The sequence below is a fragment of the Equus caballus genome, chromosome 5 (assembly GCF_041296265.1).
Source record: "Equus caballus isolate H_3958 breed thoroughbred chromosome 5, TB-T2T, whole genome shotgun sequence".
Lineage (NCBI taxonomy): Eukaryota > Metazoa > Chordata > Mammalia > Perissodactyla > Equidae > Equus > Equus caballus.
Genome location: NC_091688.1, coordinates 92,430,054 through 92,455,345, shown reverse-complemented (window position 1 = coordinate 92,455,345; position 25,292 = coordinate 92,430,054). Strand labels below are relative to the sequence as shown.

Sequence of the window (25,292 nt, the reverse complement as noted above, 5' to 3'; positions counted from 1 at the left end):
CTATTTTTGTTAAAAATATATTTACAAGAAAAGAATTGCTTACCTGTCGGCAACAGGGCCCTTGAAATCTGGATCAAATGTCCTTGGAGAACCTGCGTTTAAAACAAACATCTTTTTAAGCATATAAGCCAAAGAAATGGCAGAAAAATACATATAAAATATTAATTCAGAAAAATCTACATATTAGCTAGTCCATTACTCAGTGCAGTGTTGGATTCAATCTTTGGTCCAGTGAAATATCAGTTATGTTTTGGTTCTAGCTGCCATTCCTTTTCCTTCTCTCCAGCAAGAAGCAAAACTGGGAAGAGTTGTTAAGGACCTTATTCTACGCACATGTACACATATCCTCCCACGGTTCTGAATAACAATGCTCTAGATTGCATCCAGGGTAGCACAACTTGAAGCCCTTCCAGCGTGAAAAACCGTTCTGCCATCTGCCATCGTCAAGTATCGCTGAGTACTCATGAAGTGCACAGTATAATAGAGATACCCGCTTATCCCAGTTCCCCCTTTCCTCTTAGTAGTAGTAGGCTTTCCTTGGAGAAGGTGGAATATCAGTCACTGTTGGCCTCTGCCCTGTTGGCTATATAGTATATACAGTATTATTATATTATATAAGTGTTATTTTTTATTGATTTTTTAAGATTTATTGGCAGACTTCATGCCATCTGGGGAGATGCTCTGGTCATTCATTGTTGCATCATGATTGCAGTACCTGACCCCTGTCTTTAAACAGTATGAGGTACACATAGAATGCCCCTCCCCAACCATGTACTGTGTGGGCAGACATAGTAACAAGTTCTGTAAAATCATTTCTGACCAAAAGTCTGTATTTTGCAACCCCCAACTCCCTGACTCTTTTCCCCAAATCTAAGGACTTCCACCCCTTCCTCTAGGGATTTGTTCTTGTAACAAGGCCTGGTCCTGAATTTAGGACAGAATTTCAAAAAGGATGGGCAGAAAGAGCCCTGTGTGTCAGCAACCTGTCTGTGCCTGTACTCAATGGGGATATCAGGTCTGAGGACTCAGAGGTCTTTAGTGTAATCACGCGCTGAGGGCGGTACAGGATGGTAAGGACAGACTTGCAACAGAAATCCAAGAGCCAGTCATTCAGCCACTATTCATAAAGCACCTATTATGTGCTGAGAGCTCTGAGGGAACAGAGAAGATATACAAGGCCTGGTCCCTATCTTGAAGACCTAACAGTTGGTGGGGCGAGATCAACTTATTGATTCATTCAACAAATATTTCTTGAGAATCTTTATATACCAGGCCCTGTGCTGCAACACAGGAACAATGAATATACCATATAAAACAATTAATACAGTACTAAATTGTGAGGTATCAGCCTTAAGTGTTATAGAGTTCTGAGAAAGTAGGTTTCTCCAAGAACTAGAGCAGTCGAGAAGCTTTCATTCAAGAAGTGAGATTTTTGCAAAAGACTGAAACAAAACAAAAGAGAAAGAAGAAACATTCCAGGTGGGTGAAACTAGAATCCTGTTATTCAGTAACTAGTTATTGATCACCGGATATGTGTTCTGCACTGAAAGAGGCACTGCAGGGAATACAAGGTTAGTGTAGCACAGTCTCTGTCTTCAACAAGCTAATGAACTGGAGAGCAGGGAGAGAAATAAGAAAAGTACAGAAATCACTGTAATACAAGGCAGAATATGACACCCTAAGAGTGTAATGCAAGGTAGAGCATGATGGCAGAAGAGGGGCACAGAGAAAGTGTTAGGAGAGTTTCAAGGAAGAAGAAGCTCACATTCAGTTGAGATTAGTAAGGAAGGGTTCCCGGAGCCACAATATTTTGAGATGGACAAGTAAAAGTAAAACCTGAGAGATGAATGAAGCCACAGAGGGAGGAATAAATAGCACGTTGTGGGGATGGTGAAAAGACCAGCCTGATTGGAGTAATGGATAATGGGATAGGAGAAGGAGGAAGTAAAGCTGAGTAGAGCGTATAGTATCAGACCACAGAAAGCCTAAAAAGCCAGAGATGGAAACTACATTATACATCCAAGGCCACGGGGAGCCATAGAAGGATTTTGAACAAAGGAAAGACCTGGTAGAAGCAGTGCTTAAGGAAGAGCAATCTAGCAGCGGTCTGTAAGTTGTATTATAAAGTTCAAAGTCAAAGAGACAAAGTAGGAATCTATTGCAATAATAGAGGTGAAGCAATTGAGCCACTGCCCAAGTGGTTGTGAAAGCAATGGAAAGAGAGGTTCAAGGCTCATCACAGAGTGGACATGTGGCTTAAGGGTTAGGAGCAATGACTCTGGAGTCAGACTGCCTGCTCTCTCTTGTTTCACAGCAGAGTGAGCCTAGATAGTTCATTTCGCTTCTCTGAGTCTAGGTTTCCACATCTGTAAATGGACACATTAATAGTATCTATGCCATAAAGTTGTTATGAGGATTAAATGAATTAATACCTGTAAAAGTACTCAGAACAGTGTCTGGAACTTAGGAAGCCCCCGGGGAATGTTCGTTATTAGTTATTAGTCATATAATCACATGAAAAAGATAAATAGAAAATGATGAATGATAAGACGGAGCCTAAAAGAGAAAAGTCAAAGATGGCTCCAAATCATATAGATATAGACTAATCATGTGACTATAGACCTAGAAATTGTGATCCTCAATCACTTTTGGTCTTTTACCTAGGGTTAAAGGAGGGTTGACGTCATTAAAACAGTTGGGAACATTAGTAGGTGGAAGAAATTGTAGCAACGTTATAGGAAAAAGAGCATGAGATCGATTTTGCCCTTTTTGAGGTTGAAATGATGTCTAATTGAAAATCCAGCATTCAACTGGAGTTAAGAAACTGGAACCTTGGGTCAAGTCTTGAGATAAATATTTGGAAAACATAAAGTTTATATCATTAAAAGTGCTGAACTCCATAAAGAAGAACATCAGGATCTGCAATAACAAAAATAATATTTAACATGCTTTCAGCATTAAATGTTAAGCACTGAACTAAGTGCTTTACGTGCATTATTTTGTTTACTTTGATGCAATAACCTTAGTAAGTTGGAAATTATTATTAGCCTCACCTGACATACGTGAGAAACAAAGCATGGAGAGACGAAGGAACACCCATAGTTGTACAGGTGATTACTGATCCACCTGGGATCCGCACTTTGCCTGGTCTTATGGCAGCAGAACAGATCCCGTTGGTCATACCTGCAATGCCAACGTTGCTTCCGACTCCAGAGGGAAGTGTGTAAAGTGTTTCCTGTTTGAGACAGTCCTTACACACCTCAGTGTCAAGTTCTCAGATACACTGTCAGCTTCTGTTTGTCTGACTGCTTGTCTGACCCTGCCTCGTGGCAACAAACACTTTTTGGGCTGTCTAATCCCCCTTTCTCTAGGAACTGGCCTTCTCTCTAATCCACAGGAGTGAGATACTAGCAGCCAGTTTCTCCCAGTTGCCTCTTCCCTGGCCATCAGTGACTGAATCTGGTTTGGACACTAGATTCAAGATTCAAGCTGGGCTAGTCATTCCTGGCCACTCTGTCTCAGGAATTTAGACTTAGAATGGACAGGGAGTTAGTCAGTGGGAGATTAAAACTGCAAAATATAAAGCTTAAAGACCAGAGTAGCAGAGAAAGCTGACTTTCAGAAGGCAATTACTGAAGCAAATGTACAAAGAGAAGCAGAGATAGAAGTCCTGATGGACTTTAACTTCCTGTTCCGGTCCCTACCTGAGTTTCATGAGATACCTTGTATCTTTATACTAAATTTCCCTTTCTTGCATTTTGCTAGTTCACGTCAGTTATGGGCAACCAAAGAGTAGCATTAACATACTCATTCTCTTGTCCTGACTTAGGTTTCAACAATTCATTTAAATAACATTATTATGTTCTTGCCATAAACAGGTGATGGAATTCAAGGATGAATTCTTGAGACTAAGTCTCCCTTCAAGAATCTCACAGCTGAATAATCTCACAGTTGAATAAGAAGTAGAAGTTCAAGACTGTAATTTTAACATTGTGTGTCTCTATCCGTGATAGAGACAAGCAGCGGGTACCATGGGGCCCAGAGGGGGTCCAGAATGGATAGGTTTCTCTAGCTCCTGACTGATGCTGAACTTGGGCTCCACTTCCTACCCATCCTCTGGCTCCTGTGTTCTTTGACTTGGATCTTCCATTCTCATGTGGAACATTAGTGTTGGTATTCTCCCTTGCTCCAGATTTCAGTTCCCAAATCTGGCTGAACAGCTGAAATATCTCAAAAACTTTTGACGGTTCAAGTTTCCTGCCCCTCCACACCAAATACTACAATTCTGTAGGTCTGGAGTAGGCCTGAAAAATCTGTATTTTTAATTGTCCCATCAGATAATTCTGATGCACAGATATGTAGACCACCAGGCTACCTGATTTCCTTCTGAATTTCATTCTTAACCTCTATCTCAGTTCATATACAGTCCTTAATTCTAGCTGTACATAACAGACCAAACCTGATAAAGTAAGAGAAAAGCAGATCAACATGATGTGTATGAACTTTGGGAAACAGCACAATTAAAGGTAAGAGGTAAAATGAAATAGTTACAGGAAGAGAAATAGAAAAGTGACATTCAAGAAAGCCAAAGAATTTCAAGAAAGAGGGAAGATTATAAATTCCACAGAAAAATGATTATTAAGTGAATGTTTATTCATACCAGGGACTACTGCAAATGCTTTGCACACAGATCTGCCATTTTGTTCAATTCCATATAGAACAAAATGTGAATTGTACCCCCTTGAGCTGTGCAACACAATAGCCTTGGTACATTTATTATGTCATTTAATGCTCCCAATAACTCTGTGATTTATATCCTTGCTATCATTCCATTTTACATATGAGGAAGCTGAGACACAGAAGGGTGAGCTAATTTGTCCTAGCCCACTCAGCTAACAAGAAATAGAGGTGGGATTAGAAGGCAGACAGTCTGACCCCAAAGGCTGAGCTGAGCCACTTGGCAGAAAATTGCTCATTGGTGATATAGAGAAATTCTACAGATGAGTGGGGGGAAGAGGCAGTTTGGAAGGGGGTTAACAATTTATATTGATCCTGTTTATTCGCTTTTTATGTTAAAGATAGGCGAAACTGGTTTAAAATTATCTAGGCTGGCTTCCAATTCTGGTGTGATTTGCATCTTACCAAGTGAAAATGTGGATCGCAGTGTAAATGAAATGCTATTGTCAAATCTGTCTGAAAAGCTGACATTTTCTGATTGTAAATCCTGGCTGCCTTACATTTCAGCTGAAAATACACTAAAGCCACAGTCAAATGATAAGATTTAGCTGATTCCATATAGTAATGACAGCTGGAATGTGATGACTTCAGCCTGCCCCTGTGCTGGCAGAATTTGTATTGTCATGCAAATTTTTTATTTCCTGAAATCAATACTGGGCATTGCTTTTTCCGAGGCCCTCACGCGCTCTAATTGCATCTCTGGAATAAATAGACTGAGGGGCCAGCTAAGTGAAAAGAGCCGCAATGCTTCACTATCAGATGGCTCAGCTACTTGAATATAATTCATATTCTTGCTTAAAGAAAAGGAAAAAATAATATAATTGGGTAATCATTTTAAAAGCTTCTTAAGTTCATGTGGCTCTCTGATCACCAAAATTACTATGACAGTATCATCACTAAAACATTTTCAGGATAGACAGTCACACATTTTGTTATTATAGTTAACAGTTTGCATTGCATTCATACAATGCAATTGTTCTTACTAGAAATAACTCATGAAGATTAAGAAAACAGTCCAGGTAATTAATTTAATTCATGGGTGCAGATTTCACATGACTCTTTTGAATGCAAATGGCAAAATAAAGCAGCCAGTCATGCTCAGAAAGACTCTTCTCTTTAAAAGCAATCTATTTCTCAAAAAAAAATAATAATAATATAACTACCATGGATCAGTTACAAACAGGAAAAATCTGAGACATTTCATTTTATTCCTTCAGGTCTATTCTCCATCAGAGAATCTAATGTGATTCAGAGAGCAAAAGGAGAACTAAGGTGGGGCGAACAAGTACTCTAGGACTTACTATTATGAGCAAGCAAGTCAGGTAACTTTCCCACAAGCATGGAAAAATAGTAACGTGCAAAATTAAGCTTTGCTTTAATATTCAACAACAGCCAGTGGAGAATTGTGAATAATTAAGTACTTGTTTTACTTTATTTTTCAAATTGTTTATGGTGTTGTGTCTATAAATGAGGATCTGCCATTTCATCCAATGAAAAGGTTCCCTTTCCTCCAAGTCTGAGGAAAGGATAAGGACCCATGTGCTTTCCCATTTCTTACAAGATGATGTTCCCATCCCCACTCATCCTTAAGGAAACAACAAGGACTAAAACATTCTACTGGCCACTGTGCCAGTGGGTAGAGCCCCCTTTGACTGGAGACCAACGTTGAGAACTTTCACATAACACCATCCCAAAGTAGCTAATTCCATTCATCCCTGAGACATACATACTTTCATTATTTGCATTGTTGCACTTGGTACTCTGTACCACGAGGCATTTGTTTACAGGCTGTGGTATACAGATGCCTACAGATGCCCCAATCCCCCAAACGTGTGAATATGTTACCTTAGATGGCAAAAGGGACTTTGCAGATGTAATTCAGTTGAGAACCTTGAAATGTGGAGATTATCCTGGATTATGTGGATGAGGTCAATGTAATCACAAGAGTCCTTAAATGGGGAGGAGGGAAACGGAAGAGTCAAAGAAGGAGATGTGATGATGGAAAAAAGGTCAGAGTGATGTGATGTGAGAAAAACTTGACTGGCTGTTGCTGACTTTGGATATGGAAGAGGGTCATGAGCCAAGAAATACTGCAGCCTCTAGATGCTGGAAAAAGTAAGGAAATTATTCTCCTCTAGAGTCTCTAGAAAAGAATGCAGCCCTGCTGATGCCTTGATTTTAGCCCATTGAGACCTATTTTGGACTTCTGATGTCCAGAATTGTAAGATAATAAGATCCTGGGATTTTAAGCCACTATATTTCTGGTAATTCATTACAGCAGCCAAAGGAAGCTAATACACATAATTATTTCTCCTACCAGATTAATAGCTCCTTTAGGACAGAATCTAGTTCTTGGTTATTGCTCTATTGTTATTACTTACTTTGGTGCCTAGAATGTATATAACAGGCACTCAATAATGTTTGTAGAGTAAATTTTAAAAGAACATCAATGTCATTTTGAACTCTTGTATCTTTAATTTAAGTTATGAAAATACAAATAAGAGATCAATTTTGACAATTACCAGCCAAGCATTTTAGATAGATTTCAACTTGGATTAAAGGCAAGTTAATAGACTACAAAATCACACCAATGTGAAAAATTACTCACCCTATCACCACCACTAATTCAGTACCTATTTGTAATGTCAAGATCAATAGATGTGAACAAAGGAAGTAAGGGAGACAGTAGCCCATACAGGTGAATAAAAATTGGATATCAAAGTCCCTGGTATCAAATGTCGTCTCTGCCACCTACAAACTGTGTGATCTTGAGAGAATTGGTTTTTCCTCTTTGAACTTCCATTTTGTCATCTATGAAATGATAGATAGTAGCAAAAAAAAAAATACAGAAAGAGAGGAAAATAACAAAAGGAGGAAAAAAATTCCTGCCTTCTGTGTGACCGTGGGAAACAGTAAAGTATACGTAAATTACCCTCATAAGCAAAGCAGATCAGAGTAGAATCAATGCAACCCAACTTTAGTTGAATTTGTCACATTGTTTATAAGTGACACCATGATTCTAGAAAGCCTTCAATAAGTTGGGTGTGACATTTATGGAATAACTTTTTGGAGGAGAGGACTTTTGAGGATGCTTGAAGGAAGAATTTGTCATGTAAGAAAGCTGAACGAAAATATGTGCTCAGCCACGGCAAAGAGTTATGCCTGGAGGAGGAGACATGAGAGCAGGTAGGGGAAGGAAGCACGTCCTCAGGGGGAGGATCAGGATTTACAAAGCCCCTCAAGTCTTCTGACAAAGTACCACAATTGTCAACTGTTTATGTTTCTGCATGACGCAGAGGAAATAGGAAAGTTAAAGCAGAGGAACCAACAAGAAGATTGCTGTCGTATTTCAGACATAAAATGGTAGGTGCCTGACTGAGGTTGTAGCAGTGAGAGAGGATGAGGAAATTCCAGAAGCATCACAGAGGAACATATTTGGTGGGGGTGAAAGAAAGGGCATGGTACCATGCTTCATTACCTAATGATGGTAATGCCTCATGCAGAAAATGATGTGCATTCCAGAAACTCATCTTGGGCAGAAACATGACCCTACGTTGGACATGGTAAGATTAATGGAAATGCAAATGAGACTCCCTCAACACTGATTCACACCAAACAATACTGTGGTATTATACCTTATGATGGCTGTTTTTCTCCCAGTCTGAGTAACTTTCTAAACGTATAGAATGATAAATCACCCTATGTTACAACAAGAATGTCAAATCCTCTTCTTTCAGAAAGGTTTTTCTAACCACAGCATTGGTTTCTAAATAGTTTGCATCATCATTTGAAATAACTCATCCTATATGAGCACAAATCATTAACATTAGTTAGAATGTCAACTTTAGAGGTAATACCTAAAACAAGCAACCACCACTTCCACTAAGCAGGCGAAAGAAAACACACATAAAGCACTCAGGCTGGTTCTTGATAGACTGATTTTACAGGCAGTGCTGAAGGATGCACTTTAGGGGGCACTGGAAATATATTTCTGAAAAACTGATTTTTCTTCACTACTGTGACAAAGCAGTGAATTTGTGCTATAGAACAACCATGAATTATTGGATAATCACACATTTTCTCAGAATAAATAAAATTCTGAATCAATATTGATTTAAAAAGAGAGTCTAGAAGCAAACGAGAACATGAATTGAGTTTGAAGGTTATCAGCTTGAGTTTTCTAGCCATACTTGTATTTTACTGCTCAACATGAGGCACTCAAAAAAAAGACCGATGACATACTCTAATAACATTGAAGCAAATCCTTATTTTCTCCCAGTTTCACAGGTTATGCATTTCATTATCATGCCCAGCCCTTTTCTTCTACCTCCTAAAAACTAAAAGAACAATTTCACAACCAGAGATAGGAAATGAAAAGCATATTTACTCACCCTAAAAATAAAAATAAGTGACTTCATCTTGCCTTTCCATCTGCAGAGTTCAGGTAATAGCACAGTAAATGACTAAAGGTTGGGGAAAATGATAGTTTCCATCGTTATATAAAAACAAAAATTAACTTTTGTAAAGAAGGAGAAATTGTCTTTCAAGTTATGGTTGAGTAAAAGACTTTCTGTTGAACTTAAGAATAAACACTACTAAAGAAAAATAGCAAGAATTTGTCAATTTATCACAAGTGCATAAAGCAGTTAGGTAGCTGGTGATAACGTCTCTCCTGCTTCCTCATATCATCCATAGGTCATTGATGAGAACAAAATTAAACTGCTTATCAACTCTGACTTTTGCCACAACTCAAGAAGATGGAAGATGATAATCACTGGAAAAACATCCTTATTCCTGGGCCTGAAGTGTAGGAAAGAAAATATATTTTAGTGCATAATTTCTACCCACAAGGCAGCATGATCCAACAAATAAAAACTACAGGTGGAGTACGCTATTAGCATCTGTATCACATGGACACCTCTACTTATAGGATAATCAAGGGAAAATTGTGGTAAACTATGGTCTTTCACCAATGGGTCAAACTAGTCACTTAGAATGACAAACAGGGGGACAGCACACAGAGGGATACACACAACCTGCAGCATGGAGCCCCTACACTGTCATCTCCATTCAGAGAGAGCAAAAGAAAGAGAAACTGAGATTCTTTCTTCTTTCTCAGGGTTGGGGTTGGCAGAGGAGTTGGTGTATGTTACAGAGCAAGATAATCACTTGGAATGGATGCCTGCAGGCTTATTTCACTGCCTCCTGGAGTCCTGTCTCCTTGGATCAAGGCAAAAATAAAATCATCTGGGTTTTAAACTTGTAAATCTATGGAGCATATGTGAGGCAGAAATGTTCATGAATCTTTTTTTTTCCTCACAAAATGGATTTTTCACAAACAGACTGGACATATTGTAAACTCATTGTCAAAAGAAAACTTTGGACTCGTTTGTCTTATATTCTGCATAGCTTTGGAGGAGGGAGTGAAAGACTAGGAAAGGAAAATCTAGCACTCAAGACAAGGATTTGCCTAATAACCTGACATGATGGTAGTCATACAAAACTGTGAAGTAATTAAAAGTCTACCCATTAGCTCCAATTCCAAAAGTATGAGAGGTTTAACTCTTTTCTCTCTCTCTATAAAAACAACTAAAAATTCTAGATATAAAGCTTAAAGAACATCTTCTTAAAAATACTGGAAAGCTGACAAAACAGTAAGGAAATATCAGACCAAAATCTAAGTGACAATGGGAACCCAAAGAGAGAAGGATACTGCTAAAGCCATGGTAACCTCAAAGATATTTACCACCTTAGCAAATTCAAGGACCAAGGGGGACAGAAGACTCAGAGTACAGGCTGTTGAAGGTGAGGAGTCAAATGAGAAACCATACATCCACTAAGTTGGAATCCCAAAGGGTAATACCCTCAGAATGAGACCCACCTCACCCTTACAAAAGTTACTTTGACACTGAGCAGAAAGATGAGAGGAACACTCTCATTTGAACTTGAAATGTATGTGAAGTAATCTAAAGTGTACTCAATCTGTAAGTGTTCCTAGCAAGCTGACAGACAGATGGACAACAACAGACCTCTGTTGAAATGCATCTTTATTCTAAAAGTTCTCACAAATAATTTTCTAATAAAATATGCACCTCGCAATAAAAAAAGTAACAAATTACATAAGGAAACTAAACATCATGAAAGAACTAGATAATCAACAGACAACAGAAATAGACCCACAAAGACTTCAGATACTTAAATTTTAGTCCCAGATTATAAAACAACTATACTTATTGTTTTTCAAAAATGAAAGACAAACTTGAAAATAAATGTGAAGAACTACTAAAAAATACCTAGGGGATTTTAAAAGGATTCAAATTGAATCTGAAAGTGAACAACACAATAAATGAAATGTAAAACTTAGTGGATAAGTTTGACATCAGATAAGACACAGCTGAAGAAGCAATTAACAAACTAGAAAGTAAGTCAAAATAAATTATTCAGAATGCAGCATAGAGAAACTAAGAATGGAAAATATTAAAGAAGAGTTGATACAATGAGTATAGAGTGAGAAGTTTTAATGTATGTCAAATCAGATTTCCAGAAAGAGAGAAGAGAGATGACAAAGAGAGGCAATGAAAGAAAATAAATGCCAACATAGCATTTTATATCTAGTGATAATGTGTTCAAGAAAAAGGGTGAAGTAAAGACACTTTCAAGAAAAAAAACCCAATGGCAGGATCTCACGTAAATATATTAAGTCTATATTTCTGAGAGAAGGAAAAATGAGCCAGATGGAAAGTCTTTGATGAAAGAAGAAATGCAGAGTGAAGAACTATGGAGGGAGAATGACAACGATTACTGGCTATATAAAGCAATAATAATAAAGTCTTGGGGGTTAAATAAAACCAGACTACAAAATTATGACAGTAATAGAATGTAATCCAAGAGTTGAAGCATTGTAGGTTTCTTATACTGTGTAGAAAAGGGGCAAAATATTAACAAATTTTACTTTAATACGTATGCTTGCTGCAATTTTAAGAGTACCATCAGCATTTATTATTTCAGAAAAGTAAGAAAAATGGTATGGGAAAAACTAGCCAATCCAAAATCAGGTAAGAAAGAAAAGAAATATAAACAGTGAACAGTCAGGGCAATGAGAAAGCACAATAGAAGGTGATGTATACGGTTAGGGACTGAATGTTTGTGTCCTCCCAAAACCTGTATGCTGAACTTCTAGCTCTTAATATGATGGCCTTTGGAGATAGGGTCTTTGGGAGGTAATTAGGTTTAGATGAGGCCGTGAGGGTGGGCCCCCCAGGATGGACTAGTGTCCTTACAAGAAGAGGAAGAGAGACCAGAGCTAGCTCTCTCTGCCATGCGAGGACACAGAGAAGGCAGCCATCTTCAAACCAGAAGGAGGGCATTCACTAGGAGCCAAATCGGCTGGCACCTTGATCTTAGACTTCCCAACCTCCAGAACTGCGAGAAGTAAATATCACTTATTTAAGCCACATAGTCTATGGTGCTTTGTTACAGAAGACTAAGACATATCTAAACTCAAATATATTGATAATTACATTAAATACAAATGAACTAAACGTGCCTGTGAAAAATAAAAATTGTCTTACTGGATAAAAAACAAAAGCTAACTATATGCTATATGCATATCCAAAAAATAAGGACAGAAAAAGGATGAAGAAAAAGAATGGGAAAAGACATAGTATGTAAATATTAATCAAAACAAAGGAGTTATAGGTAATCTCCAAAAACAGAAATTATAGTAAAAAGCATTACTAGCAATAGAGAGGGTGCCTTTCATAATGAGAAAAGGTCCAATTAACTAGGAAGATATAATAATTTTAATTACATGCACTTAGTAGCAAAATTAATAGTAAAACAAATAATGAAAAAATTAATAATAAAAATGTAAATGTATAGAACTACAGGGAGATATAGACAAATTCACAATCATAGTAGATTTTAATATATTTTCTCACTATTTTATGAAATACTATTGTAAAACAGAAAAGTCAGTAAGTGTACATTCTTCTCAATAAATGGTGATAAGACAGTGGATAGCCATAAAGAAGAAAAAAATATACTTGGACCCCTTCCACACATCAGTGTGTTGCCCACTAGAACATCAGGTCTAAGAGGGCAGCGGCTTTGTCTTATTCACTATTGTGTTCCCCACCCTCCAACCCCACTCAGAATGGTGGTTCTGGTCCGCAGTAATTGCTGATTAAATATTTGTTGTGAACAAATGATGGAATGTCTCCTAGAGCTGTCTTTTTAATGTTACTTGTATTACTTTTTATTCACTCTCCAAAACAGGCTGATGCCAGTTAGACTTTTCGTAGTGCTGCACATGCTACTATTGGACAGAAGGCATCACAAAATTGATTTAAGAAACGCTCTGCTTTCACATCTTAAAAACCTAACAGCCTACCAGATTTCCAACTTGCTTTCTGCAGAGAAATAATGAAGATGAAGTCACAGGCATGAGTAATGTGTACACTTCTCAAGTACTTTCTAGTTACTTGGGTTGTTTCGGTGACGTTTCTGCCAGTAGTTGTTCCCTACTGCTGAGGCCGCCAAGGATGGTGGCACCTCTAGCCTTAGGTTCATAAGGAAGAAATAATACGGGGTAAGAGTCTTACCACTTTTCTAAAGATGATTCTTCTTTCACATTTTATTCATCCCAAAGGACTGCAAATTAACATATGACCTTTCCTCCCATGACTATTTTTTTTTAAATGAGTGAAATACTTTAGAGCAAAGTTTCTGCCTCTAAAGAACGCGTATAAGTTCTACCTGTAGAATCACTGTAGCCATCTGTTTCTTTAGCCATAAATTCCCCTGATTCATTCCAGTGCCGTAGGAAAATGCTCTTACAGAACTGAGACAGCATCCTTTGCAGCAGCTTTATGGAAAGATCAGCATAGCTGTGCACAGGTGGATCTTTAGGCATCCTGAAGATAACTCAGGTTATAGCCCAATCCAAACCTTTCCAAGGCTTCCTGATTGGTGCATTACCTGGATTAAGGTAGCTAGAAGAGTTTACAAAATCAAATGATCGGTCAATGGTCCAACCAACTCTTTATCTCTCAACTAAAACCTCCAGCATCCTCTCATTCTTCCAAGAACTCTCCAGAATTTCTGAGATTTATTTTTGACTCAGGTCTGTTAGGCAGCCCTATGTTCTCAAGTGAAAAGGAACTCTGGGCATCTCTTCTATGCCAAGTCCGCACCACTGCAAAGAGAGTTATTACCATCTCCACTTAGGCCAACGCTAAAATCAGTGGAAGACCAAGAAACATTTCTCCATTACTTCTGAAATTTATATCTATTTCTTAATGTTCACTTTTCCCCACTCTGTTATCGGAGTCACAAATGAGAGGTTAGTAAGATGTGCTTATTTTAGTAATATATATTTGGTCAAAACTTTTAAATTATGGCATTCTCTGTGATTAATAAACAAAAGTTTTCCACATACATTCTAATTAATGAAACTTTTATAATAAAATAAAACCAGTGTTGATGTACATGAAGAAATAAAAAGCTCTTAACTGATTTTAAAGGCAACAGTATAAAATAACTATAAAACAGCATTGTTGGGTTCACAACATATAAAGATGCAGTAGAACACAAGTTAAACAAGAAACAGAAAGTTTGTATTTGAGTCTCATGTCTTTGACTCGATATGTAACCTTGAACAAATTCTTTTGTCTTTTTATGTCTTTGTTTCTGTTAAAGGAAGGATATAATCCATACACTACTTATGCCACAGCTGGAAAAAATCAGATGAGATCATGATGTGAAATCATGTGTAAAAAGTATGAGATATTTCCATGAATGAGAGGAAATATTATGATTATCATTATTACTGATTTCCATTAAACAACATATGTGAACTGTCTGACATGTCAGAGGTCCTCAACAAAAATTTCCCCTTCTCCTTCCATACTCTTTTCCTGAGAACCCAGCTCAATTTTAATTCCCACACCAATGTCACCCATGCTGTCTTCTTTTCTCTTACTAGTGAGATTTAGAGAAAGGAAAGGATCATCTTTACATCTTCCTGCATTGTCCTTCGCTTCTGGAGCCTTTCCAGCCTCCAAAATGACCAAAAGTGCTTTCACATATCTCATCTCCAAGAGCTCTTGAACTTAGAGGCTCAGGCCACCTGTAATATGATTCATGGACAGAGAGCCCTTAAGATACAAATGTGTCCTGACCAAAAACTTCCCTGTAAGTTGATTTCAACCTCTAAACAGGTTTCTCTGAGTATTGAATAGAACTGATTTGATTTCGCTGAGCACTTACACTGTGAGACACTCCAGGGACACGAAGATGAATAAGATACAAGAAGTTGGAATGTACAAATACTGTAATGCAGAAGGAATCCAAAGAGGCTGGAAGAGGAGCAGATAACATCGGGAAATGCGAGGGAAGATGGTTCACATTCAGCTGAAGAAACCAGGAGAAGCTTCAAATTAAATAGGTGGCATTTGAGCTAGATTTTGAAAGATGGGTGAGAGACGGGGGCCAGTGGGTGAAGAAAAGAACTGGTACGGAGAAATAGTGAAATCAAGCAGTGAACCACACAGGAGGCAAATGGTAAATGCAGTCATAGCCAGCTTAAGGTAAAGACTTGTTCAGATCAGCTGGTTTTATCTTTCTTACCAACTTGAATTTAACCCTGTTCTCAATTCGCATTAGAAGACCCAGCAAGCATGATTCAATAAGTAGTATGTTACACATCACTTCCAGAAAACTTGTTCCAGAACTTCAGAAATTTTGGAAAATAACTTGCCTTTAAAATTTACTATGGTTTTTGCACTAATCTGTTTCCAGTTCTGTGCTTCATCAATGTCACTTAAAAAAAAAACGCACAGACACACACAGTTCTGTACTACTGCTTAGGAAAGCTTTTACTTCAGGAGCTACTTTATTTCATACTAGAAACTGTACTGGATTCATAGTTGAAGTACTTAGCAAACATACAAAGAGAAGAATAGAACAGAAAACAGATCAGAGTTTGAGCAATCAAGTCTCTCCAGTAGATACTTTAGAAAAAAATACTGGATGTAACTCAAGATGCAGTGAATCTGAGAAGCTTAGGGGAAACTGGTACGAATTAGAGAAGCTTGATAAGCATGCATGCCATATTTGGAATATTTAAATTATCATTACCGATTCTTGTACTAATGTTATACTTGATATACTTAAGACTCCGTTTAGTACGTTCGTTATGTGAAAAGCCAAGTTTTTGCATTGTCTTTTTACATCATGTTCCCTCTGGTTAAGGAATACATTGTTTTGCATTTTTGCAAAAGAGTATTTAGCCAGGTTTATAAAAGTTTAACAAATAACTAATGATTTTTTGGTCAATACATATTCAGGCTGGCATCACAATACTAAGCCAGGTATTGGAGTACAACGTCAATATTATCAAGAAATTTTGCTTTAACCAGACATAGTTGACAGAGTAACCAATCAAGAGAAACAAAGCCCCCTGCTAAGTATGACATTTAACAAGTCCATCTGACCAATTAGGACAAGGTCCCTATCAGAATCTATGATGAGTAATTGTTTGTTTTCTAGATCCCAATGGGCTCTGACTTAGGTGACATCAACTTAGTTTTTCTGGAAGTTGTGTTCGTAAAGTCTACTTTAAGTAGGTACCTTGATATCATAGCAATAAAATCGATTTTGGCTCTCCCTCTCTCTTTCACATGCAAGTACACACACATGAACACACACAAATTCAGAATAAATTGATATTTTGAATGCTCAAAATTAAATATTGGTGTTCCAAAAACGTATTCCAAGAAATGTCTATTACTGTCAAAGGAAACTCTGCTTCCTGAGGCATGTGCAACTATGAGAATATTCCACATGTTGACTGTGTGGGGAATTGGCCACCCCAAGATGTGTCTCTTTGGCATCAGGATTATTTGAGGCTGATTGCTTTTGATAAACTGGGACAGGCAAGGAGGCTCTGAGGAATGGAACTTGCCCTTTGTTAGGACACCTTTACATCTGTAAGGTAAATCTCTATCTGTAAAAGGTGCCTCCCTCTCTGTACCAGGAAGAAGAAAGGAGATATTCTCTCTAGAAACTCTTAATCAATACCAAAGGCAAGGACTTAAAATCTGCATTTTATTGTGCTAGTCTGGTAACCTCCTGTAACTGACTTCCCTCCCCCTCCCAACTCTGGCATTTCTTTAAGGATTAAGCATCTTTCCTTAGGCTAGGAACTGATTGCTGTGCTCACCTGTGACCACCCAGCTCCAGACAATCGCCTTGCCTCCTGCTATGCCCATCGAGATAGCAGACCATTACCTGCTGTGTCCATCAGGCACTGTGCTGACAGGGCAATCTTGTGACTATTGTGGGAGGGACATTTCAATCACATGTGAAACACCCTGTTTGGGGGTATATAACCACTATGTGCACCCCACTTCTTCGGTGCCCTTTCTTCCTTCGGGAAGAAAGGCCCCTGGCCATGGTTCTTCATAAAGCTTTGTTTAATTTTCTCTTGCTATTCTGTCTCATGTGAATTTAATTCGTTCTCCGGCCAGACGAACCCACATTTGGGGAGAGGAAATGTCCTCCTCCCCTACAACTGTGTTTCCGTACTCTGCCACAATCTGTTCTAGAACACGGAGGTTTCTGTATGGAACATTAAGTGTACTCACCAGTTAAACACATGTTAAAATTTGTCAACAATACTAAGCTACACCCAAATGGAAATTTTCCTTGCAAGCACACATGTCTCTTATTCTTGTGGTTTTATGGAGGACGTTCAAAGAAAGCTAAAGTGATTCATTCTTTTCTTCTTACGTACTTTGGTATGAAACAAATAATCTGCTAAGTATTATATCAGAAATATTTTAAATTATGTTATTTTTTGTATTTTTGTTTTTAAGGATAACTAAACTTTTTAGGGGTTCCTGAGATAAAGAGAAGAAAGAGCTGGTATGGAATGATTACTTGTTCTTTTCAATGCAATGATTACGATTGAGATGATAACAGTGATTCATAGAAAAAGTGTACCATGATAGAACTTTCTATTTTAAGGGTTCATTATTATTTCATTTTTTGAAAGCAATTTAAATCAGCCTCCAAATAGAGGTTGATTTTTAATTTCATAATAATAATTCTGGCACACAGTTTAATTTTTATTTAACATAAAAGTCCGAATTTATTTACTCTTTTTTTCACATTTCTAATTAAATATAATTCTGCTTTTCCATCAATATAAAAAGCAAATAACTTTCTTTTTCAATAACTGAAGAAGTTAGCTAAGTTTGTAAAGAAAGGAAAAGTAAAAGTTATTAGAAGAATGAAAAATAAAGGTGAACTGGGTTAACCAAATGCCAGGTTTCCGACTGAAGTTTTCCCAGTGTTGGCCATGCTGCTGTTTCTAGCTCATATTCTCAGGGCCCAATCGCACCTTCCCATATAAGCAATCCAGTTTCCTCTGCAAGCTCTGCACTAAGACAGTATTTATCTATCTTTAAAAATAAAATTGAGTAGCTTAGCTTTTTACCACTAAAGATGGTTCTGACTGGATGAAGAGTTTTCGTCAATGAATAGAAAAATTATATTCCTCACTACTCCACCCTTTGGCTTTAAGCCAGTCCCAATAACCTGGCAAAGAATCTCAAGCTCCTAAAGCTAACATTATAGGCTTTCCTTTAGTTCTAGGGGGAAAGAAAGAATTTCTGGGCTTTCTGTATTCATAGGCTATAATATATACCTATCCACATCTGAAGTAACGATTTTAGAAAGAAGAATATCACTTTAATGAGTTGTTTATTGGAATTTCTTTCACTTGAAACAATTCCACTCTTTTATAATTCTTTTCATCTCTCCAACTACTTGAACTGGGCCAGGCTCAGGTAGCATATTGATCAGAATATTCTGAAGCATGGTTCCCTACTGCAGAGATGGCTAAGGGTGTGTGTGTGTAATCACCTACAGGTGACTTCTTTTATGTGATTCATACAGAATAGGTATTCCTGACTTCTTGCCCTTGTACTAAAGTGCTCTGCTCCCACCCTAGATTGTAAGAGCAAACCAAACTGTGATAAAATGCAAATATGCAGCTAGGGAAGTAGACAGAAACAAATGGATGGGGAGTCTTGCTAATATGCAAACAGTACCATGAATCTCTGATTGGAAACACAATAAGGCATACTTGCTATCTGATTACAAAAGCTAGGGGACACTTGTTAACATTTTTAAGCTTTTAGGGGAAATTTAAGAATATTATGAAAGTCTAGGTACAACCAAAAACCTCATATTAAAAGTGCAAGGGCAAAAAAGCATGGTGTTGAAAGAACACAGATTCTAAAATCTGGGTCTAATCCTGGCCCAGCACTAACAATCTGAGTGACCTGGGGCAAATCCTTTAACCCCTCTGAGCCTCGACCTCCTCATCTACAAAACAAAAGGATTAAAGATGATCCCCAAGGTTCCCTCAGGCTCAAAAATTCTGGCATATCATAGGTCCTGCATAAATGCTGTTGAATAAAAATACCTACAACTGCCAAAGATCAAGAGATGATTACAGGACACAGCCTACCCAGACTGCTCTGATCCCACGTGAAGAAAGTGGAAAGCCACAGGGAAGCTTCACAGTCCGTCTCATAAACTGTAGAGAGGGGACAGAAGTAAGAAAGTTCCTGAAGCAGATGCCAGTGCAACCGTAGTAGAGGTTATTATATACAGGTTGTACTCAGAACATTCAGCCAAGATTGAGAGGTATGTCTTGGTTTCCTGCAGAGATCAAATAGGAAGCTGAGTACCACTCAAGAGAGAAGCTGTGAAATGGGATCAGAGTGGGAATGAGATAGGCTAGTGAGAGGAGCCAGTGCTGTCAGAGACAGAGAAAGGCAGGAATGGGGGCAGGAGGAATGTAATCTTCCTGTTTAAGTAATAGGAAATTGAGCATTTAATAAATCTCAACTGAATGTAGATTGTCCCCACAAACTCTTTAATAATACACTGTTTCGTTGGTTATGTGAAATAACATGCATGTGCTACAGGAAAGAACTAAACTGGGAAGCACGTTAGGTAAGAGGAGTGAGCAGAAGCATTGGGGCTGTGGTCCGATATGGAGAAATCACTTCAGTTTTCCTGTTGCGGTTGGTAACCACGAAACAAATGGAGAGGCTGAACCCATTTTTATCAAATACTTAAAGCCATGCTCTATGTATGTTTGGGCGGCAAGGATATGTCAGTCAGAAATTACAAGTTCACCTCATTTCCTAAGGTGGGGAATCAAAATTTATTTTTAGTTAAAAACAAGATAGAAAGTCTTTCTAAAATTAGAAAATTTTATGCAGTTTGTGTCAGATCTTTACTGTGCTTGTTTGCGCAAGTTACTTAACTTCTCTATGCCTCAGTTTCCTCATCTATAAAACTGGAAAAAAGAACCAACCTCAGAGTTGTTGGGTAGATTAAGTAAATTAGCATACGTAAAACAACTAGGATGGTGTCCAACACATAGTACGCACGTGCTATATAAATAACTACTTTATTATTGTTGTTGCTATTGTCACATCAACACACTCAAAGACCTGGATAGTTTTGTACAGTGCATAACATTTGGTCTTCCTGATTTTTAAGAAAATTCAAAAATAAAAGCATCCAGGAAATAAAATAAACTCCAATCCAAAACAGCCAACTTCATCTGTTTTTAATAATTTTGAAGAGTAGGCAGGCAAAGTCGAAACCATTTCAAGAATTAATAATGAGAGATATACATGTGTTGGAAAAGGTCGTCAAGAGGACGTGACCACAGTTGACCCAAGAGCTGGACCTGGTTCCTCACCCCCTCCGCTGTCCTCAGAACATACACTCTGCCTACTGTTCCCATAGTGGGAGCTGTTCCAAGGACACAGCCTGGAGAGAGTACGGTGTTGTTGAGATCATCTGGACAGTATACGTGACTGAATGCAGTTAAGGCCTCTCTATAAACTTTTAAGATTTGGTGGGTGGGTTCAGGGATCTGCTTGTCTTGCAGCTGTCCAAGGCAAGCCTTGTAAGTAAGTCCCCTTGCTTATTAAACCTGCGTCCTCCCCATCTGGAGTCATCTGCCTCTCTCTTCGGTCTCTCCATGCCCTCCACGTATGGGGGCCAGTTTGTGAACCAACACCACATTTCAGTTACTTAAACCAAGCTATCGAAAACTAAAATGAAAGGTGTCCTATTAACACTGTAAGGACACCATATATTTTAATCAGTTCCTCCTTCTAAAGACTCTGGTTCACATAGCTGTGGAATAGTTGATTTCAATATTTGTCCCAAGGGGCAGTCAGTGCCATCGAGAGAGAGAAATCCATCTTGGCCTGCCAGGGGAAATAAAAGCTCCAAGGTAAGGAGAGAGCTCTTTCCCAGGGAAACAGAAGTCAACTTTACATCACGTGTTTTGCCTGAAGAACAAATGTGTCCTTTTCCCTTAAATTTATATTTGCTCCCCCAAGATGCCTCTAGGCTTTCAAGAGTTGCTATTTGGAGTCAAACCTGTTTTAGCAAATTCACTGATGTTGGTATAAATTTGATCTAAATGTTGGTATTTGGAAGCAGTCAGAATATCCTCAGGTTTAAATTGGCTCAAAATGTCAGAATCAAATTGTAGGGGTCAAAAGAGCCAATATCCAAAACAGCACACTGTCCACTAGGCTAATACAATATTTGCCTTGTGATTCCTACATTTTTGTACTAAATAAACTAAATCCAACTGAATTATTACATTAAATAAAGTGTGATTAGAGGAAAAGAATAATATTAAATCATCAGTATTCGTGCTTTGAAAATTTAAATAGCAGCCGGTTATTTGCTTAGTTCGCTTCATGATTTCAGAAATAAAAGTTACAGCTGTAAACAGACTCCTCTGTGGACAGTGCACCAGAGTACGGCAATACTAGAAGCATTAAAATCAGGTAGCAGGCTACTATAAGTATCTAAATGAGAAAAGACAGTGGTGTGAATGGAGTGATGCCCTAGAGAAGGTGAGACTAGAGAACTCGTTAGAGGTGGGAAAATGAGGAGACAAGAGCAGTTTTGGTAGGATGTCAAGTCGGATAAACAAGTCTGGAGCAAGGCAGAGCAATCTGGGTCAGAGAGATAAACTTAGAAGTTAATGGCATATTTCTGGTCTTCAAAACTATGGGACCAGATGAAATCACTAGAAAGAGAAAATGCGCTACGGGGACTCTCCAACATTCAGACCCCAAGCATTAGAGTTTGGGCAGAGGAGGCGGAGACATCAGAGAGATAGGAGGGAAACCAGGAGAGTGTGGTATCGTGGAAGCAGCAGAAGAAAGCATTTCAAAAAAGAGAGTGGCTACATGTGCTAAACGCTGCTGATGGAGAATACAGTGGGAGAGAGAATAATTCTCCATGGGAGGAGCAAAATAGAAGTTTTTGGAAACTTAGATAACAAGCTGTTTCCTGAAGTCGTGCAGATACAATTCCAGCTGGTGTGGGGTAATGAGAGGATGGGAGGGAAGAAAGTGGAGTCAGGGCCTATAGACAACTGTTTTAAGGATTTTTCTGTGAAAGAAAACAAAGTAATGGGGTAGTAGTTGGAAGATGATGAGGAGGTCAATGGAGGCTTTAAAAAACTTTTCAAGTGTCTGATTTTAAGGCATGTTTATGTGTAGATGGGAATGGTGCAGGAAGGAAAGGGGATAATTTCATAGCAAGGTCCTTGAGGAGGTACTAGCTTCAGAGGGGAGGAGGATTCCCCTTCCTTGGAAGAGCAGAGGAGGTAGAGCACATGGCAGCAAGTCCCAGGCTTCTCTGGGTCTCAGCATCTTTGCAACAGGAGACCGTTGAAGCATTGTTTTCTATGGGCTGACCTCAACAAGGCTCCACTTCTCCCAAGCTCACCCACAATGTTAAACACAGTTAAGCTTTTGTTAACATAAGGCTCTTAAAAAGAAGTGAATAGACCAAAGAGAAAAGGCAAAAATAGCATCGCTTACCAAATCCACCTGCAGCACCTAGTCACCCATTCACCCCTGACCCCTGGGCGTAACTCTCTTAGGATTTGGGAGTGAGTCCCCCAGTAGAGATGCGCTTTCAGGGGATGCAAAACCAGCAGTTCCTCCCAGGCCATGATTCACCAGTGAGTTCCCCCGCGTATACCTTCTCTGGGAGCACAGAACTTGCAGAGGGTCTCGAGGCAATATCCTATGTTGGACTTTGTCCCTTCCTTTGACTGTTGTCCATCCTAGCAGAAGCAGTACTCGGTGGTCCCTCTCTCCTTAGGCTACTGAATCAGAAATGGAGTGCTTATTCTTCATTGGCTCATTTATCTTAAAAATCTTGTCAGAAAGACGAGGATCTTATTCTAGGCCTAATTACATTATCCTAATTAAGAAGCCATGGTTTATGAAGAAAAATATAACTGATCATACTGAGCAGTAAAACATGATTTTGATTCATGATACATTTTGAGTCAGAATAACTCACTGGCTTTTGGTAGCCCAACAAGGCTTGGCTTCTATTTTTTTCCAAAGTAGGAAAAAAACTACAGATACATTTTTCACCCCTGGAAAAATCACAAATGGAAATTTACAAAATAGCTTCTACAAAAGATTATATTACCTACCTTTCTACCTCAGAGGACCGTATGTGATCAAATAATAAAATCTGTGTGAAGGAACTTTGAAAACTATAAAATGCCATATAAGTGTGAGAACAAATGACAGAATCTACATAGGTAAATCTAAAGTACACAAAAGTCAGTAAAGGGGCTTTGAGAACAGAGGCAGGAAAGTACATACTTGATAATCTTTTTAGTTAAGGATTTGGGATCCAAGTAATGCTGGAAGTCACAGCAGAAAAGTACTTATTTGTATTATCTCAGGGGCGACGAGAGTGTGTAAGGGAAGAACAATTCTTTTTTTTTGGTAAGGAAGATTGGCCCTGAGCTAACATCTGTTGCTAATCTTCCTGTTTTTGCTTGAGGAAGATTGTCCCTGAGCTAACATCTGTGCCAATCTTCCTCGATTTTGTATGTGGGATGCTGCTGCAGCACGGCTTGATGAGTAGAATGTAGGTCCACACCTGGGATCCAAACCCACAAACACCAGGCTGCCGAAGCAGAGCATACAAACTTAACCACTATGCCCCTGGGCCAGCCCGAAGAACAATTCTTGAAGGCAGTGTTGCTCAACCCTTCATTTGCACATGACCCACTTGAGGATCTTGTGAAAATGCAGATTATGATTCAGTAAGTCTGAGCTGGGGCCTGAGAGTCTGCATTTCTAACAAGCTCCCAGGTGATGCTCGCGCAGCTGGTCCACAGACCACAATTGGAGTATTAAAACTCAATTATAAGGGGCTGACTGAGGAGCAAGCCAGGTGTCACAAAAAGAAGAGGACTGAGTGAAACAGACTGTCATGAAACAGAAGCCTGACAGTGGAGATCTTTATTAGAAAGAGAGATTTGAATAAGACACATGTGTCAAGGTCATAAGCCGAGCTGGAAGGATGGGAAGAAAACACGTATGAAGTGAACTGTGGTAATGAAGCATCAGCAGCTGTGTGATGTTCTTCCTGGGGGATTCTTTTATAACTTCTAAAGAGAGGGAATCCCTTCAGGAGAGAGAACTCAGCCACTTGTAAGAAGGACCCAAAAAATCTTCATCAGCAACTTGTCTGTGCAGCTAAATATTTAGGTGTTGCTAGATTTTGAAAAGATCATGTATTTCTTAATAGATAGATTGTCCTGAAGGATTCTTAGACTATCTTAGCACTTAACACTCAGACTACGACTTACCAAAGTTCTCGTCCTCTAAGTCACTGCCTGGTGGCTCTTCTAGGAAAAAGCACAAAGGGCAAACAAGTCTTTATTTGTAGGGTTGGTGACTCCAGGGCTCTGTACCCATCTCTCCCTGTCCTACAAAATCGTAGTCCTTAGACTTTAACACCCAGAATAACTTCAGCTCAGTTGGACTGGCTGAACTGACATGTAATACCCAGTCATTGATAATGAGCTTTTAATCTTAAGAAGTTAAAAATATTGCATGAAGGTGCTGGAGGTAAAGGGTTTGGGGGTGGAGGAATAAAGCTGTTAACTCTTCCATTTCTGTCCATGTCTTGTACAATGTTGATAACATCACAATCTTGAAAAATTCAGAACTAAGAAATGAGGCCCGTTGTTAACTTCCACTTTATGTTATTGCTTAGACCTCAGAAGACACATTAGTCATGAAAAACTTAATATTCACTAAATACCTTAAATTACACATGGAAAAGCCAGTGTAGACTAGAGAAAAGAGATGTGATTCAAATTCAGTAGCCACACTTTTACTACATTATGTGTGGCCTTTTGCTTTAACAGAAGCCCCCACATGATAGCTATTAACACAGCCCATTCAATTTGGAAGGTACAATTTTTGGTTATTTTTTTGAAGGGGGAAAGGTGGCCAGCTCCATGATGAACAGTGATAGCACCCTAAAGCTTTAAGGTTCAAATAATCCCATACATATGGTAAACAAAATTATTAACACTTTCTAGAACACCTCATTCTTTATCAGACTTGCCAACCCATTAATGAAAGCTGTGAAAAAGAATTCCCACT

At 38.6% G+C, this 25,292-nt stretch overlaps 1 protein-coding gene across 10 annotated transcripts in view; it reads right to left on the bottom strand.

Annotated features, from left to right (window-relative positions):
• The window catches only part of SLC44A5 (solute carrier family 44 member 5), a 316,589-nt gene that overhangs the window by 132,611 nt on the left and 158,686 nt on the right, over positions 1 to 25,292 (bottom strand). For 4 of the 10 annotated variants that reach the window (XM_070267481.1, XM_070267485.1, XM_023641844.2 and 1 more), the window contains exons 4-5: positions 24,488 to 24,526; positions 44 to 92 (exon numbers count right to left, since the gene is read on the bottom strand). In XM_070267481.1, the coding sequence (XP_070123582.1) occupies positions 44 to 92; positions 24,488 to 24,526 (88 nt within the window). The remainder of the gene's footprint in view (positions 1 to 43; positions 93 to 24,487; positions 24,527 to 25,292) is intronic. The other 6 variants (XM_023641846.2, XM_070267486.1, XM_070267484.1 and 3 more) reach the window with 2 other exon arrangements.